Source organism: Physeter macrocephalus, chromosome 21, assembly GCF_002837175.3.
Source record: "Physeter macrocephalus isolate SW-GA chromosome 21, ASM283717v5, whole genome shotgun sequence".
NCBI lineage: Eukaryota > Metazoa > Chordata > Mammalia > Artiodactyla > Physeteridae > Physeter > Physeter macrocephalus.
The window spans coordinates 30,237,569-30,255,414 of NC_041234.1; the positions used below are offsets into that span (position 1 = coordinate 30,237,569).

At 42.2% G+C, this 17,846-nt stretch overlaps 1 protein-coding gene across 1 annotated transcript in view; it reads left to right on the plus strand.

Moving 5' to 3' along the window:
* Positions 1-4,257: 4,257 nt before the first annotated feature.
* Positions 4,258-17,846, plus strand: part of DGKK (diacylglycerol kinase kappa) — a 173,605-nt gene continuing 160,016 nt past the window's right edge. Inside the window, exon 1 of the mRNA XM_024116921.1 lies at positions 4,258-4,800. Within this exon, the coding sequence (XP_023972689.1) occupies positions 4,258-4,800 (543 nt within the window). The remainder of the gene's footprint in view (positions 4,801-17,846) is intronic.

The window sequence follows — 17,846 nt, forward strand, 5'->3', positions numbered from 1 at the left end:
GTTCTAAATGTCTGTTCCACCACTAATTATCTCTGTGACCTAAGACATATCACTTAATCTCAAGGGACTTGTGTTTTCTCGTCTGTAAAAGGTTAGGGGGTGGGGTTGTGGGATGGAAGTCCAGACTTGCTTTGCCTCACACATTTGTTGTGAGGCTCAAGTGAGATAATATATGTGGACGTACTTTAAAAAGCAAAAGCATTATATTAATACAAGGTATTAACTTTAAACTCCCAATCCTGGATCAATTAAATCCTAGGAGACTAGAGCAAGTGAAGGATGATGGGTTTGCATGTTAATCCCATTGAAATTAATTGTCTGAATCCTCTACCTTCCTCAGTAAATGCTGTTCTTCATACCATCTCTTTATTTTATTTAGTAGAGTATTATAAATGTTGCTATTTTGGCTTTGCACATTGCCAAGGTGGCAGAAGTGGGGGAGGTTGGCAGCTGCTAAGACTCAGGAGAGGCACTTATTTCTTCCCTAAAGGGAGGGTTTAGGAAAATGGAAGCTATTGGTCAAGGAAAAAAGGGCTTGCACTCTAGCTCTGCAGTGTCACACTCTCATTCAACAGTGAAAAGAAAATTTTTAAAAAGGAGGGATAAGAGCTTTAATTTTACCACATTTCTCAGGTTTTCTCTCCTTTGCCTCTCCAGAACTCCTAACATGCCTGAAATCAAGGATCTCTGTTCTGACTTGGATGGACTTTATTTTGAGTGGAATCAGGATAAATAAATGCTGGGTGTGGGTGTGAGATAGCACATTGCATACTCAAAGATATGAGCCCACAGTACTGATCTATCCTTCATCTAGCGTGATTGGGCAACATATATAACATGATCAAAAGTCCCAGATTAGGGACCATGTCTGCCCCGGGACATCCAGAACCATGTCCACACAAGCCTCTGTGGAGATGGTCATCATTCTTACTCTTATGTAGCTCTTGGCCCTTATGTCAGTATTGTTCAACTAGAAAAGAGCCTCTTAGGAGATCATCAATCATCTAAAATATCAAATACTGTTTAAAAGCAATGCAGTAAAAACAAAACAAAACAAACAAAAAAAGACACCCTAACCAGTAACCTGTAATGAATCATCCATTTAGCAGACTTTTCTTTTTTTTTTTAAACATCTTTATTGGCGTATAATTGCTTGACAATGGTGTGTTAGTTTCTGCTTTATAACAAAGTGAATCAGCTATTCATATACATATATCCCCATATCTCTTCCCTCTTGCGTCTCCCTCCCTCCCACCCTGCCTATCCCACTCCTTTAGGTGGTCACAAAGCACCGAACTGATCACCCTGTGCTATGCAGCTGCTTCCCACTAGCTATCTATTTTACGTTTGGTAGTGTATATATGTTAATGCTACTCTCTCACTTCGTCCCGGCTTACCCTTCCCCCCTCCTCGTGTCCTCAAGTCCATTCTCTATTTCTATCAGACATTTCTTCTTGAATCCGTACTATGGCCTCAGCTCTGGGTTAGGTTTTGAAGAAAATACACAAGCATCCAAGTAAAGCTTCCTCTGTTAAGAGAACAGTAGACTATGGGGGAGAGGAAGGTATAGACAAGATATGGCAAAAGTGTCTCCCTAAGTCAGACACTAATCAATGCATTCTAACCATCCTCCCCTTCCCCCCACCACCCGCCACACCATGGTCCATGCAAAGCATTATGTTCAACACTGGTCTGAGGAGAGAATAAAAAGCAAAACAAAATGTTGCTGTAACATAAGGCAATAAGGCAGCTTGTGATGTGCTGAGAATTTTTTAATTAAATTAATCATAATACAGTCTAGCCAGTATATGTCTAGTAACCCACCCCAATGGAGCAAAAGCCAGACACAAAAAACTATTTTAACATTCACCCTCAAACTGATCTTGCAGCAAGAGTTTACATCATACATTTTGGACTCCTTGTGATTAAGTATAGAATTATAGACAAGAGTATCAATGAACATATATAAAGCAATAGCTCCAAGTTGTCCCCTGGTGGTGTCCTGCTTGATGACACCCAGTCTATGCCAAACCCCACTCCACCACTCTCTAACCCAAGAGGCCATTTTACTCAGTGACTCCTCTGCCTTCAGCCCTTCTAACTAATATGCCAGGGCTTAGTGAAAATAAGATTTAAATGTGAGATAATGGCCCCTTCTAAGGACAGAGATTTCACCAAAGTCTGAAAGCCTGAGAAGTGAGCTCCAAGCATAGGTTTACTGGCTGGTCAGACCTGGCATCTGTATGTTTCAGTCCTGAACCCTTAGGGTTAAAAGCAGCTTGGCTGCTTGAGTGTGGGATAGAAGAGAGGAGAAAGACACCAAGGAAGATGAAGAGGATGAGCCCTTTGTGTGGGTTTACTGGAAGGAGGCCTGCCATCAGTGAGGAACTTGATAGACAGGGTTCACCTCCCCTGGACTTCCCCAGCCCCAGAGGTTAAGGATGGTCCCCCACTAGCTTAGTAGCTGCCAACCAGTGTAAGTAACCCTTCTCCAGAAGAGTGGGCTTAAGCTGGGATGCTTCAGTGAGGATCTGGGAAATGCAGGTCTCATCAGAGATTCTGGTCTTTGGAGGGGGCTAGGTGAGACTGTCTTCAGCGGTGTTATCTACTGCTGGGACGTGGTGTAGGGAACAGAAAAATGCTGCAGGTTCTAGAAAATTCCAGGTGGGTCACTGTCATTTGGCAAAAGAAGAGGGATTAGAGTAGGATATGGTCTGAGAGGAGAGGGTGAAAGGAGGGGCTGCAGAAGGAAGGCTGCCATCCACAACTGCAGCATGAGTGTGTCGGAGATAAATTCACTTGTCATATTTCAAATTAGGTTTATAGGTGCTCCGTCCCCCACCCCCACACAGCAGTGGCTCAGCGGGTGGTCTTTTCAATTTTTAATTGAAATTTTGCAGTATATTGGCGTCTAAAGTCTAGGTCCGACTGAAGTGATGGTTTGTATGTATGTGAACGTGTACGTGACTAACAATCGAGAGAGCTGCTGAAGTCTCCCGAGGTGGTGGGAAGGGTGCTGCGGCAGGAACCGGCTGTTCTCTTCGTAAGAGAATCTTCCATCCCTAATGTCAGAGTGCTTCCGAGGTATCAGGAGGTGAAAAAGGTGTGGGTGTAGCAGTGAATTTCCCCAGCCCAACACACACACACACACACACACACACACACACACATACACACACATTAAGGAGTTCAGTAAAAAGTCTTCCTGATGCCTGGGAAGTCCAGCTAAAGGCAAAAGGCAGTCTCCCACGGTAAAGGCGAGCCAGACAGACGCCGGGATCGCTGCCGAGACCCGCGCAGCCTCAGCTCCGGAGCGCGCAACCCAGCTGCCGCTACCCGGGCACTCTTGCTTGGCTCTCGGGGCTACATCAGCAGGCTGCGGAAAGCCAGGGCTGCCGCCCACCCTCACCATACACCTTTCCCGAAGCACCCCCAAACCCTGGACCCAACGGCAAACCTCTCGGATCTGGCAAAGCTCAGAAATGCAAAAACTGCGGCGGGGGACAAATTTTACTTCAATCCAAAGGATTGAGCACACACACACACACACACACACACACACACACGAATTTTACTTCAACCCAAAGGATTGAATACACACACACAGAGACACACAGAGATCCAACACCCCCAACCCCGTGCCGCTTAATTTCTTTTCCCGGGTTAGAAAAAAGGATTACTTGCCCACAGAGGCTTGGAGATGAGGAGCAAGAGGTTGGTCCGAGGCTAGGTTCACCTGCTGCTGAGGTGAGAGAGCAGACACAGGATGGAAGCTGTTCCGAGCAGCAGCTCACAGCTGAGTGGTTAGGGGGATTGCAAAGACCCTCAAGTTCGCCTCTAGCTTTTTTTTTTTTTTTGGATTTGCGTCACTAAAGGGTTAAACGCGGCCGGGCTCCAAACACCCCCCCCCAACGCCTCCCCACTCCCCCTCCCCTTTTTGTCCCCCCCCCGCGCGTCGCTAGGAGGTCATCAAGCGCTCTGTCCAGTCCGCGTTCGCAAGCCCCTCTGCTTCCCGCCCATCGGGCCCGTGGCTGCTTACGAAGAGGTGTGCGCTCACCGAGGGGCGTGTTCCAGCACTGGGAGACGCCGAGCGCCCCCGGGTTAGACCTCAGAGCGGAGCCAGCCATGGAGCGGGGCGGGGGAAAGTTTGGCACCCTGGAAGGGGTTGTCAAACTGGTGTGGGCGGGGCGCCCGAGGGTACTTTAGCCCTCCGAATTCAGGGTCGCCCGCTGCCCAGACCTGAGGCGGTGTGCGGCCATGGACCGCGGAGCTGCCGCGGCCCAGGGCACTGCCCCGCCCCAGGTTGGCGAGCAGCCCGTGGAGTCTCCGGAGCCGCCGCCGCCGTGGCCACCGCCGAAGCCGCCGCCGCCGCCGCCGTCGCCGCCGGCGCGAGCTCCTCAGCTGCTCCACGCGCCTTCGCCGGAACCGACACCGCAGTTCTGTCCAGAGCCTGCTCCAGAACCCGGTCCGGAGGCGACCCCAGAACCAGCCCCAGAACTAGACACAGAAGCGATCTCAGAACCAGCCACGGAACCAGCCCCCGAGCCGGCTCCAGAACCAGCCCCAGATCCGGCCCCTGAGCCGATCCCAGTACCAGCCGTAGAACCGGCCCCCCAGCCGGGCCCAGAACCAGCCCCAGAACCAGCCACAGAGTCCTGCCCTGAGCCGGCTCAAGTGTCCCGTCCGGAGCCGAGCCCAGCACCACATCTATTGCAGTGTCCGGTGGTCGCTCCAGAGAAGGGTCTAAGGACCTCGCCATCGCCGCGAACGCTAGTGCCAGTGCCGTTGTCCAATATAAAGGTAAGAAAAAGATCCCCTGGGGCGGGAGGGAAAGAAGCCAGGCGAGGCCGGATGGCTATCCAGCTTGCGGGACTCTGGGCACCCTTAGCATCCCATTTGGTTGCCACCGACTAGCAAAGATGCTGGGAAAGATGCGGGGATGGGGGAGCCCAGGGGAGTGGGAAGCGGTTGGGAGGCGGGAAGCAACATGTGGAAGTGAGAGTGGGCTGTTTGGGGCTAGAAACGGGGGGTGATAGCACCAGTTGGGAGTCAGAGCAGTTTTCCTCATGAGGAGAAGTGACAGTGCGGTGAGCGCCTATATCTTGAAAAAGAAGAGGAAGATGGCCCAGGGAGCGCAAGAGACCTAGAGAGGTGTTAGGGGCTGGCCCAAGGTACACAGGGACGGGATTGGGGGGTGCGGTGGGATACACCTCTTAGCCGCGGTCACTGCCGCAGAGGCCCAAGCTGCGGAACAGCAGCCGTCTGCTTGGCCCCCTCCCTGCCACTGGGGAGGGGCTTCCTCAGCTGGGGCGCAACTGGCAACGCTCCAGGGAGGGGCCCGGAGCCTCTGTTGGCTGCTGGGCGCTGGTACTCCGCGTGGGGATGAGGGGTTGGGCGGCGCCCACGCGCACTGCAGGGGAAGGGCAGGGTTCGCAGGGGAGGAGGGGGAGAGCATGCGTGTGTCGAAGCCACCATTCCATCTGTCTGCAGGATTTCCCGGCAGGTAGGTGCAAACACGGTGATACAGTGATGGGCCGCGTCACAAACGGTCAACTGGCATCCCGCACTGGTGCCAGCTGGAATGGTACAGGAGTCCCAGTTTAGATACACGAAAACGAGTTGGTATTTGAGAGCATGTGAATGGGAACCCTCATCTCCTCCAGTCTTCAGAGATGCCTTCTTAAACGTTGCACTTAGCCGGAAGAAGATCAGTGGAGAATCCTCCGGCACCCGCCCACGGGGGAGGGGGGGAGGAAGAAGGTTTTCAGTCCTTGCCTTGGACCCTGAAACCCTGAAACCCAATCTGCTCTTCAGAAGGAGTCTTTCTTGCTTTCTCTGTGCTCCCCCTACTCTTCGTTTTTCCTAAACTTTGTTCCACAAGATTGTGAAAATCATAATAATGCATACATACACCTTCATTTAGCTTCCCCCCAGAGAAAAACAAAACAAAACACAGAAACAACACCTCACACCAACAATGCCCGTCCATCCTGCTGCTTAGCAGGGCATAGGGACACAGCTCGGAATCCTTCTGCTCTGGACTGTACACTTGGAGAATGTAGGGGAAGGGGGCAGAGGTTGGCATCTCGAAATGGAAATGGAAGGGCTGGTTGCTTCCTGAGTTATGACTAGGGAGGCTTGAATTTGCAAAATAACTGAAATGATAAACGACTGAGAAAGAGGAACGCTAAAGGGAAAAGTTTCACAGGGAAAAAAAAGTGCAGAGGTTTCAAAAGAAATAAAATAGAACGGTAGGAGACTAATATATATATATATTTTAATCCAAAAACCCCACTCTCACCAGAGGGTGGATCTCCACACACAGACACACACACAGACACACAGACACACACACACACACACACACACACAGACACACACACACACACACACACACACACACACACACACACACACACACACCCTTCCTGCAGCAGAGCAGCCCTTCCCTTCAGTGATCTCAAGAAGGGAAAGGGCGGGGCAGCTAGATCTGGGAGGTCACCCTAACCAGGTGCTTGCTCTTGTCTTTTTGGAAGAGTTTGCATAAAGCTGGTGAGAGGGAGACCAATAAGGACCACCTGATTTGTGGCCTTCTTAAGTGACATTCCACGAACGGGACTGAGAAACTGACACCTGAGGGCTTAATTACCAGGTTAGTCAGCGAATGTATGGCCTCTTTGGCCTCTGGAAGGCTGACTGGAGGTCCGGAGCTCCAGGGATGAGCCCTGTAACAGTGGGAAAGCATCTCCCACCAGCTTGACAAGAAAATTTCTATTGCCAGACAGATAAGGAGGATCAAGGTAAGGGGAAGCAGGTTAGCTTCCTCTACATAGTATCCATTCAGGCATGCTGGCCAACTGACCCATGGGCACTTGGCAGCCCTGGCAGGGGACCAGGACCACCTCCCCCCAGTTTCATTTTGCCAAGTAGAGCTGGTCTTTTGTTCAGTCACTTATCTTGCAGAGTGGGCTTCAAAAGGGCCATATAAATGAACCCTAGAGGGTTTTGAAGGATGCAAAGATCTGGGTAAATGCTTAAATTCCTGGGAGGGAACCCTTCTCCAACACTTTAGGTGTTGCTATGCAATTGCTCTCTGATGCAGATGAGAACATCTGATCTTCAGTGATAGGACCATTCTCTGCTGCATTCCCCTCAGGCAAATAGCACCCATAGCCAGCTGACTTGCATCTTCACATTCAAGGCAAACAGGTTGCCATCTTAGCTAGGGTTGCATTATTCTCAGACACTGCCTCCTTGAGGCAAGCTTGGGGAATGACATACGTGTGTGTGCGTGCGTGTGTACACACGCACACACACACACACACACACACACACACAGAATCTTAGAGCTCAAAACTAAATATAGTTCTCATCGTACAATGAAATCCTACGTGGTAAGACACAGTCAGTACCAGTAGCATGAAACTAGCCTGATAAGTCAGGATAAAATGAGCAAAACAAAGGGTTTGAATGTGACTACAGATTTCTCCCAGATAACTTTGCCGACCAATACTGCAGTAAAAAAACCAACATCTTCCAGTGTGTGGTCTGCTCTCTTTGGGGGTTTCAGAACCTGCTGGTTGCAAATCTATGACAAGCATGAGGGTAGGGACTGAGAAAAGGGGTCTCGTGTTTTCTTTCTGAATATCTACTTGTATAACAGTCTGTGAACCAAACCTATGTATTTCCTTCCTTTCTGAAATGGTTTAATTTCCAGGATATGAGCCATGGTCTCCCACCTGGTGGCAACAAGTGTAAGTAAAGACGTGTGAATTGGTTCTTTAACAATGCTATAACTCTCTTTGGGGGTGGGGGCCTTACATGTAGACCATATTTGCTTCCCTTCACTCAGCTGTGGTTGAAGAAAGACAGTTTATATTTTTATTCATTGCGTTTTGACCAGCTATGAAATCATAATCACACCATACAGGTGATTAATGAAATACACTTTTATGGCTTTTATTTCTGGGTTAGAGAGGGGTCTGTGTATCCCTCACTCCTAAAGACTACACAGCAATTACTATTACATCCCAAACCATAACAGAACAGTTTCCTGGTATTTTTTGCACACATTTTCTTGCAAAGTAGTAAGCATTTGCTTGTATGACATCTGGTAATTCTTGCCTGAATGCTTCATATCTTACCTACGTCTGAGTTTCTCAAAGGTAGATACTGTCTTTCCTTCCCAGTGCCTAATACAATTCAGCCCTCCCTATTTTTGCTCAATACACTGCTGAAGCTTGAAACCTATCAATTCCATTTTCAACAATGACGTAGAGACTGCTGCTGTGAATGAATTAAAAAACGCATTCTCACTCGTTTCAGAGTGAGAAGTAAATGCTTATTTAAATAGCCTGGAATATATAGCCCTTAGGAAATGCAGTCAATCTCTCCATTTTCAGAATGGATGTTAGAACCATAATTAAGAAGCAAATTACTAACAATTAAAAAAAATGTTTTGGAAAGTGTCCTTATCCCCTGCAGTCCCGGCAGCAGCAGACTAATGATGATGTTGTTGGTTTCAGGGGTAATAATTTTTTTTTTCCTAAGTGAACAGATATCTGCAGTGACTGTAAACAACTTCAGGATTGTAGTTCTAATGTTTAACCTGTTGAAGGTCAGGATGAAATTACTTTCTTTCCTCATAGGTTCTTTCTCCCCTCCTTGCCAGGTTTTGATGATACCATCTGATTTATTTGGTATATTCTGAGAGCTCCTGAGCATTTGCTGTAGGATGTTTTAGAAACGATAATGAGATATTTGGCCAGTGGTCTCTTTTCTGAGAATACAGTTCTTTTATGTTTATTAAAATCTCCAACTGGGGCTTCTGCAGATCTGCAGCCCAAAAGGCAAGGCTGAGCCATCAGTTACCCAAAGTGCTTCCAAGGAAAGGGAAAAAATCCATAGAGGCCAGGAAAGCATTCAGGGGCATTATAATAAGGATTATATAATCCCTACTGCTAGTATGGCACTTTACAGTTTGCAGAATGCTTTCCTCTGCATTGTTAACTCTTTTATTCCCCTGAAGAAGGCAGCAGGGTGGGAGAGAGCAAAAATAGAACTTGACACCTAATAGGATATAACTATTAATTTATCTATTATGGATTTAAAAAATATCCAACATATGGCTTTCTGTGACACATAGGATCCTCATTTGTCTAAGAACAATCTTTAAGCTGACATTCCATCAGCCTTGATTTTTTCCAAAGCAGTGATTGCTGTTCCCTGTCTGATACTCCCAGAGGAGGCCATCATAGAACAGGAGCCTGAGAAGGAAGAAGAAGAGGCACAAGACCCTGAACCTATTACTTCCAAAGAAGGCCTTTTTTTTTGGAAAGAAAATAAATAGAAATTCTGCTAAGGATACAGTTCCCAACCTTTCCAAAGCCCGCCGACTGTAATTCTCTCAGTGGAAAAATAAAAACTTAAAGCATTTAAAAAAGAAAGCAGCCATTCCTAAAGGGAGATGCCCCCACCCTCACCAAAGCAAATAAACCTTATTCTCAAAATAGAAAAACAAATTTACAAAATTTTTAAAAAAGAAAGGGACAGTGACCCCAGATAATGAAACTTATACCTCCCCTGAAAATTATTTTAAGAAAAAAAAAAGAAATTCTAAAGGGAGGAGCTCCTTGCCCTTTCCAAAGCCCATGAAACATATCCCCAAGAGAAAAATTTTTAATGAAAAGGATGAGAAATCATCTCAAGGTAAACAGTATTTTTAACCCTAAAATTTTCTTGAAATTTATAAGCTTTATTTGCACCTCATGGCCCATGCCCAATCTCTCACAAAAATTATGGGGGCAAAAATAAGTCTTCCAAATGTTCACCAATCTCACCAAAGCTCCCTACAGTTATTTCTTCCAATTATACGAAATGTCCAAAATAGGCAAATCCTTAGAGACAGAAAGTAGATTAGTGGTTGCCAGGAGGTAAAGGAAGGGGGGAGGGGAAGTGTGGGTGATAGCTAAAGGGTACAGGGTTTCTTTGGGGGAATGATAAAAATGTTCTGAAATTAGACAGTGGTGATGTTTGCACGACTTGTGAATACACTAAAAACCACTGACTTGTACGCTGTAAAATGGTGAATTTTATGTTATGCAAATTATATCTCAATTTAAAAAATAAGTAAAGATCGTTCATCCAACTATATGATAATGAACCTACCTTCCTACAAATAAGCAAACAAAACAAATGACTAAATAAGGAAAAAAAGAAATTTTAAAAGAGGGGATCGTCTTAAGGGCCTCCAACCTCACCAAGAAAAATAACTTTTATTCACCCCCAATTTTTTTTCTTTTGAGAAAAACAAACAAAAAAGGAAATCTCAAGAGCAGATACTTTCAAAATCATCAAAATCGATGAAACTTACTAATCCCTCCGCCCAGATACACACAAACATTTTAACTTAACAAAAAGAATGAAATATTAAAGCATAGGGTCCCTGATCTTACCAAATCTCCTGAATTTTTAATTCCCATAAAAGGAAAAAAAAGAAATAAATCCCCCCAAAGGGAGATGCCCCATACTCACCAAAGCACATGAATATTATTTCAATTTCCTTATTGAAATATTTTACAATTTCTTTAAGATTTAAAAGAAAAATAATGATGGAAGGATGTGTATATTGGTGGAGGGGATAATACCAATGAAACGAAAACAAAATCCTCTTAAAAAGAAGTGCTCCTAGAGGGGTGGGATAGGGAGGGTGGGAGGGAGGGAGACGCAAGAGGGAAGAGATATGGGAACATATGTATATGTATAACTGATTCACTTTGTTGTAAAGCAGAAACTAACACACCATTGTAAAGCAATTATACTCCAATAAAGATGTTAAAAAAAAAGTGCTCCAACCTCCCAAAGACACATGAACTTTTCTGTTCAAACACAACGAAGACGAATGCAGAAAAGAAGAAAAAAATAAAGGAAATCCCTCTAATGAGAGGTGACCTGAATTCATCCAAACCCAAAAGCTTTATTTTTAATATAGGAAAATTTTAACTTGGAAGGGAAAGGTAGGAGAGAAACAGAAACAAAACCAAGAAAGCCCTCTTAAGGAAAGATGTCCCCAGTCTCCACAAAGCTCCCTTTTCTCAAAACAAGTAAATACATTTAGAATTAGAGGGGAAAGAAGGAAGAAAATGAATATATTTTAAAAGAGAAACCTCCTTTTTAAGGAATGATGAAGCCCCCAAACTCACCAAGTCCCTCAACATTTTTTCTCCAAGAAAAAAAAGAGAGAGAGAGAAAGAAAGAGGGAGGTGAGAGAAGAGGAGGAAAGGGAGAGAAAGGAAGGGAGGGAAAAAAGGTGGTAGAAAGGGAGGGAGGGATGGAAGAGGAGGAAGAAGAAAATTAATTAAGGGATAATTTTTAAAAAGAAATTCTCAGGGAAGATGAACCAATGAAAATGAATGTTATTGAAAATAATGAATGTTATTCCTGATAATCAACGCATTCCACCCCACATAAAAAGGAGAAAAAAACACAAAATCTCCTAAAGCTTCTTCAAAGGGAGATGCACCCAATCTCACCCAAACCCAGGTGCCTTATCTGTCTTCCAGCCTTCAAATATTTATTTTTTTAATAAAAGGAAAGGAAAAGAAATCCTTTCAAAGAGAGATGTTCCCAATCTTATTTCTTCCAAATAATTTATTTTAAAGAAAAGGAAAGAAAAATCCTCCTAAGAAGGGCTCCCCAACCTCTTTAAAGCCAGTGGCCATTATAGCTCCTCTCCACAAAACCTAGTTTTTAAAAAATGAAAATCCTCCAAACCTGAAGACAGGTGCTCCCTCAACCCTACCAAAAACAATGAACCTTTTCCCCAGAGATGTTTTTTAAAGAAAAATCCTTCCATCATAAGAGATACCTTCAACTTCACTAAAATCAATAGACCTTATTCCTCTCCACACCCAAAAGGAAAAAAAAGAAAAAGAGAAATTTAACAGGAAAAGAAGAGAAACCCTCCTAAGGCAAGTTGGCCATAATCTCACCAACAACATTGAACTTTATTCCCCTAAAAAATTTTTTTTGAAGAAAGAGCCAAAAAGAGAAAAAAAAAGGCCTGTGTTTTAAGAAAAAGTACCCTCTCCACCCACCCCACTCTAAAGACTAGAAAGTATTATACAAAGAAAAGGTAATATCATTCAAGAACAGTACTAGTGAACCTTAAATTCAGCACGTGAGGCTGAAGGGTAGTCAATGTTTAATCCCAGGCTGGCTTCCCTCTGTCCCCAGCCCATTTCTGGTTACCTTTCCAATCTGTCATTCAGGTTGTACACTCAGGAAAGGAAAACCCTGTCCATGGAAAACAGAATTAAGAAGGCAAAGCTTCTGAGGATAAATCATATACCTCTTTTCCAAACCAAACAGAAGTGATTTGGGAATTAGCTGCATCATCATTCTGCTCTAATACTATAGAAACTCAAGAGTTGATGATAAACTTTAAAGCAATGACATGCTTACTATTAATTTTCAAATTAGACACACACCCCTACCTAGCACAGAAGGAGCTTAGCCAATTCAATAATGGGGTTCTGACAGTGGTTTAATCGTGCTCACTTAAATGTCTGTTCTCACAGAGTGATAAAGGGCTTGATTCACAAATACATACAATTTGCAAGTCAGATTTATAAGCAGAGAATAAGACTCAATGTTTTCCAAATTTTTAAATTCATTTACTTATTTAAAAATTAAATTGAAGGACCTACTGTATAGCACAGGGAACTATATTCAATATCTTGTAATAACCTATAATGAAAAATAATCTGAAAAGAATAGATATGTGTATATATATATATATATATAATATATAACTGAATCACTTTGCTGTACACCTGAAACTAACACAACATTGTAAACTAACTATACTTCAATTTTAAAAATAGTTAAAATATTTTAAAAATTAAATTGAGTACCTGCTCTATGTCCTACATGCTTAGCACTGAGGAATACATGGTGGGCAAAATCACATAGATGAGATTTCCTTTAAGCAGCAATGGTAAATGAGGGACCCAATTACCAAAACAGATGTACAGGGAGTGATTATTTGTTTTACCAGATGTGCTTTACCAAGGTATTCACTCAGTCAATTCTCCCAGCATACCTCTTCTTAAACAAAAATGTAATGTAATAAAATAATGGAATATATGCTAATTTCAGAGAATGTGGAAAATCATGAAAGCTTCCAAAAAATAAATAAAAATTATGTAGCACCCCACCATTCAAGGGATAATTACTGTTAATATTTTGATATAGTTTTTTCCATTTATTTTCTCTGAATATGTGCTTATAGTCTACAATAGTAAGACTTTAGGGAATGTGCAATTATGTCTCAGGCTTTCCCCTGTCCCAGTCACCTCTCCCCCTTAATTATTAGATTACGTACATTGTTCTACATTATATTTAGGAAACACTAATTAATTTTAGCTTAAAGTGTATCTACCTGTATTATCTGCTTGATAAACATATGCTTGAAACATAACTGTTCAGGGATGTATTTGCAGTGTAAAGCAATGAGAGTATACATTTTATGTAGACACAATTGTTTTATCTACACAAACAAATGTCCCATATATAAATAGCTGACTGAGCTCACGTTTACTAACAGCACTTTCTTGGTCATCTAGATTTCATTTGTCCAACTAGTTTTGTGACTTGTGTTTGGAGAAGGAGACCCGGAACAAAATCCACCTTCTTCCTACTGTTAAATTCCCAAAAGGAAAATCTAAATTTCTGAGACTCTATTGGGTCACTTTTAGCCATATGCAAAGATGTACTGATGTTTTTGTCTCTTTAACACAAAGTCACAGCATAATGCTCTTCTGGGTGCCTCCTACCCAGAAGGGAAATACGTATGTGTGAAGACATTAACAACAATTATTAGGAGATAGACTATTCAATTCATCCAGCTTTCATTAACCAAATGCGGTAGAAAATTGAGAGAGTTAATAAACTGTATACAATCCAACCAGGGTTGAATCAGTAATTTAAAAGGTGAGTGTAATGCACTTTTAAGATCAGAATCTTCAGCCTTGTCTGCAGCACTTAGAGATTTTCATCTCCAAAGCATTACAGGCATTTGCTGTTTAAGCCTTTTGCTTTTAAAGAGCCTATAAAAGAGATATTGGCCCCTGAGAGCAGGGATTCCCATTGCCTTGTTTCCCTCCCAGCAGCACAGGGCAAGGCATGTGATACTGTGGGATTCTGAGAGATAGGCATGATGCTCCCACCCAGAGCTTTGTGAGTTATTCTGAAAGGAGAGGTGATGAGCATGAGGACTGAGCCCGGCCCCTGCCTACAGGAGTAGGAGAGGGCTGGAAGCACTGCTTGCAGGGCTCAAGTAAGAACATCCAGAATCCTGAATGTTCATTCATTTGCTTTCTCCTGCAGCTAATATTCCTTCTGGGATTTTGCAGCTTGAGGCAGGAAATGAAAGGTACCTGCTGAGTAAAATTTGTTAATCTCCTTGGCTGTGAGTACAGATACTTGAAACCAGGAAAATTTTTATTAAGCCCAGGCTTTGTCAATTGAGTCCCCATTCTCCTGAAGTGGCTCCAGCATGACAGCACCATCCTCCAAACCCCAACTCTAACAGTAGTCTCTGCATCCCATTTTAGAATTAACTTGATTGTTAACTTTCTCTTAATAAGTGTCATTTGCATCTATTATCTACCTTTAACATATTATTTCATGGTTTACTTACATCACTGTACATCTCCCTTGCAATATAAAAGGAAAATGTGATGTAGCTTTACTAAAACAGCTAAGCATAAACAGCAGAGAGGAAAGTAAATGAGGCTACAAAACAAGATTATTGATTTCAGAAAATTAACAAGTTGGTGCCCTTCTCACTAACCTCAATTAATGCTTACTGTGACAATTTCCCTCCTGCCAGGCTTGAGTAGAACATAACTTTTCTCTTACCCATAATTTGGATATTGTTGTCACTTTCTCCCTCACTTTAATCAGCTTGACTGTTAAGACTAATTAAAATGATAATTTTGGCGTTTGCTGTGGTCTCCTTTGCTTTAATGTACTCAACTTGGTGACAAGACCTCCAGGGCATTTTTGTTTGTTTTTGGCTTCACTTTGGTTTCACATGGAATCAAAGCACCCCCTCAGTGGCTCTCTTCATGGTTTTCCTATTATATTGCTTCTCACTAGTGAGTCTTCTGTCTAGAAGTTCTTGGAAAAGCCTTATTTTGTCTTTCCATCATCCCTCATCAGAACTAAACTTGTAAAAGTTTTTAAAAAAGAAGAAAAAGTCTTTCCTTCTAATGGTGCAAAACAAAGATAGACATTCCCAGGCAGCTTGAAAGACTGTTTTGTTTTTTTTTTTGGTTTGTATCCAGTATAGTATAAGCATCATTGTGAACTACACATATCTGCTAATTAGTTCATTAAATGTTAATAATTAGGCATTGGTGTTTTAAATGCTTTACAATATGACACATATTTGGAGGACTGTTACATAAGTATTTTAGAGTGTTTTACTGGTATTTGAGGAAACTCGTTGGGGGTTTGGAATATGCAATGGGAAGGCATTATTACTTTTTCAGTTGAGAAGAATGGAATAAAGTTGCCCACTATCTGAAATTCACTATCCAATGTTTTTGGGGATGGACTAGATTCAGATATGAGGGATTACCTGATAGCAAATTCACGTTGACATAAGAAATTTAGGGGAAAGAATGAAGTTGTCTGAGGTAAGTGGGAACAATATATCTTCCTCAAACCTAGAGAAAAGTGGAATTAAATTAAATTAAGCAGTGACAGTGGAAAGTATCAGATAGAGGTGCAGCTATGCTTGATTTGGGCAGGTTAGGCCAGGGCCTACAGACAGGAGAGTGAGGTATATGGACTTGGAAAAAAGGCGACTTTGATAAAATTGTAGAGTACAGATTGAAATCTTGTGGAAAATAAAGTAGATTGGGGAAAGTCCTATTGAAACTTTGAAGACAACCTGCAAAATTGTGTATATCATCTGATTGATGAGGTATAACCATTGGAGGGCTGTTGATTAGTAAAATAATGACTGAAGCAGAGGGTTGGCTGATGGGGCATATAATTAAACACTACAAAACTTTCAATTTCCTTGTATACGAAATTCCAGACTGTCCTGAAAGGGACCTTTGGAGATCAGCTAGTCCAGTGTTTTAAAAACCTTTTTAGCAGTAGAATCTTTTTATGTTTTTCTCAATGAAATCAAGTGAAAGCCTACAAGAAGTATTTCATTAGTCCTCCTCTATGCTAGTTTGGGTTTGTAACTGACATGCCTTCCCAGCTCTTTATTTCAAGCTAATAGGAAAGTGAGTTTGTACTCCCTGTTTATTACTGGCTTCTTCTTTTTTTTTTTTTTACATCTTTATTGGAGTATAACTGTTTTACAATGGTGTGTTAGTTTCGGCTTTACAACAAAGTGAATCAGTTATACATATACATAGGTTCCCATATCCATAATTCAAAAAGAGTCATGTACCAAAATGTTCATTGCAGCTCTATTTACGATAGCCAGGACATGGAAGCAACCTAAGTGTCCATCAACAGATGAATGGATAAAGAAGATGTGGCACATATATACAATGGAATATTACTCAGCCATAAAAAGAAATGAAACTGAGTTATTTGTAATGAGGTGGATAGACCTGGAGTCTGTCATACAGAGTGAAGTAAGTCAGAAGGAGAAAATCAAATACCGTATGCTAACACATATATATGGAATCTAAGAAAAAAAATGTCATGAAGAGACTAGGGGTAGGACAGGAATATTACTGGCTTCTTAGCAAGGATGCTGGTGATGTAGGAATACACTGTATAGTAAAAAGAAACAAGTCAGAGTTTAACATTTGGCCTAAAATATTCCAGAAAGTAGATAATACTGTCCTGGAAACATGTCATTTTAGAGTTCCTCCCTCCTCACCCACCCTAGGAATGTATTACAACTATCTTATAAAGTGGGTTGTGGTAATGTACACTGTCTTTGCTTGTAGGAATATTTTTATTATTGGGGATTGTGTTCCTGACCAAGGACACCACACCAAGTAAATTGTAGATATAACTAAAAATATGTAGTAAAAGCTAATATGTAACTGTAAGCTTCTGTAATAATTTAAAATAGCAAAATTCTTCCAACACCTATAAAATGGGCATAAATGTACCATACACACTGATTTTGTAAGGGGCCCCAGTGTACTATAAAATGTACATGCAGCACATAAAAAAGCCAATTCTACATAAATTTAATCTATTGTTATTTTTTACTTAGAATTTGCACTCTGCCCGCATCCAAAAAGGATATAAAGTATCCTACAAAATTAAACACATATAAAATAGGACAATTAAGCACAAATAAAAACAGAACAAAACCAATTCAAAGCAGTGGTGAATGAGACTTTAATATATGCTAGTTGTAATAAACACTAATTACACATTTAATTAGCAGTACTTTTGTTTGCTGCCTTTGGTGGTAGAAAAACTTTGGGGAATGATTTGAATGACTCAGGCCTCTTAAAGTTGGTATCTGAGGAAGTCTGAGCTAATGCCTCATTTTTATGCAATACATCTTCCTGTAGCAAGCTGCAGCAACCACAGAATGAAGAACTAAAGGTTGCCAGGATTGTGGTATAGGTGTTAATTAGCTGTCCTAATTAACATAAGTTTGGGTTGTTGTGGTGTGCCTGAATTTTTGTAATATCCTAATGCATGTATGCAACTGTGAGGCATGTAAGTATGGAACCTTCTCAAATAAAATTCTATTTCAAATAAAATTTATTTCTGAAATAAGTCCAAATGGTACCTTGCAGCCAGACATTCAATAGTTTGGACTCTTTCTTGGATTGGGAGTTACT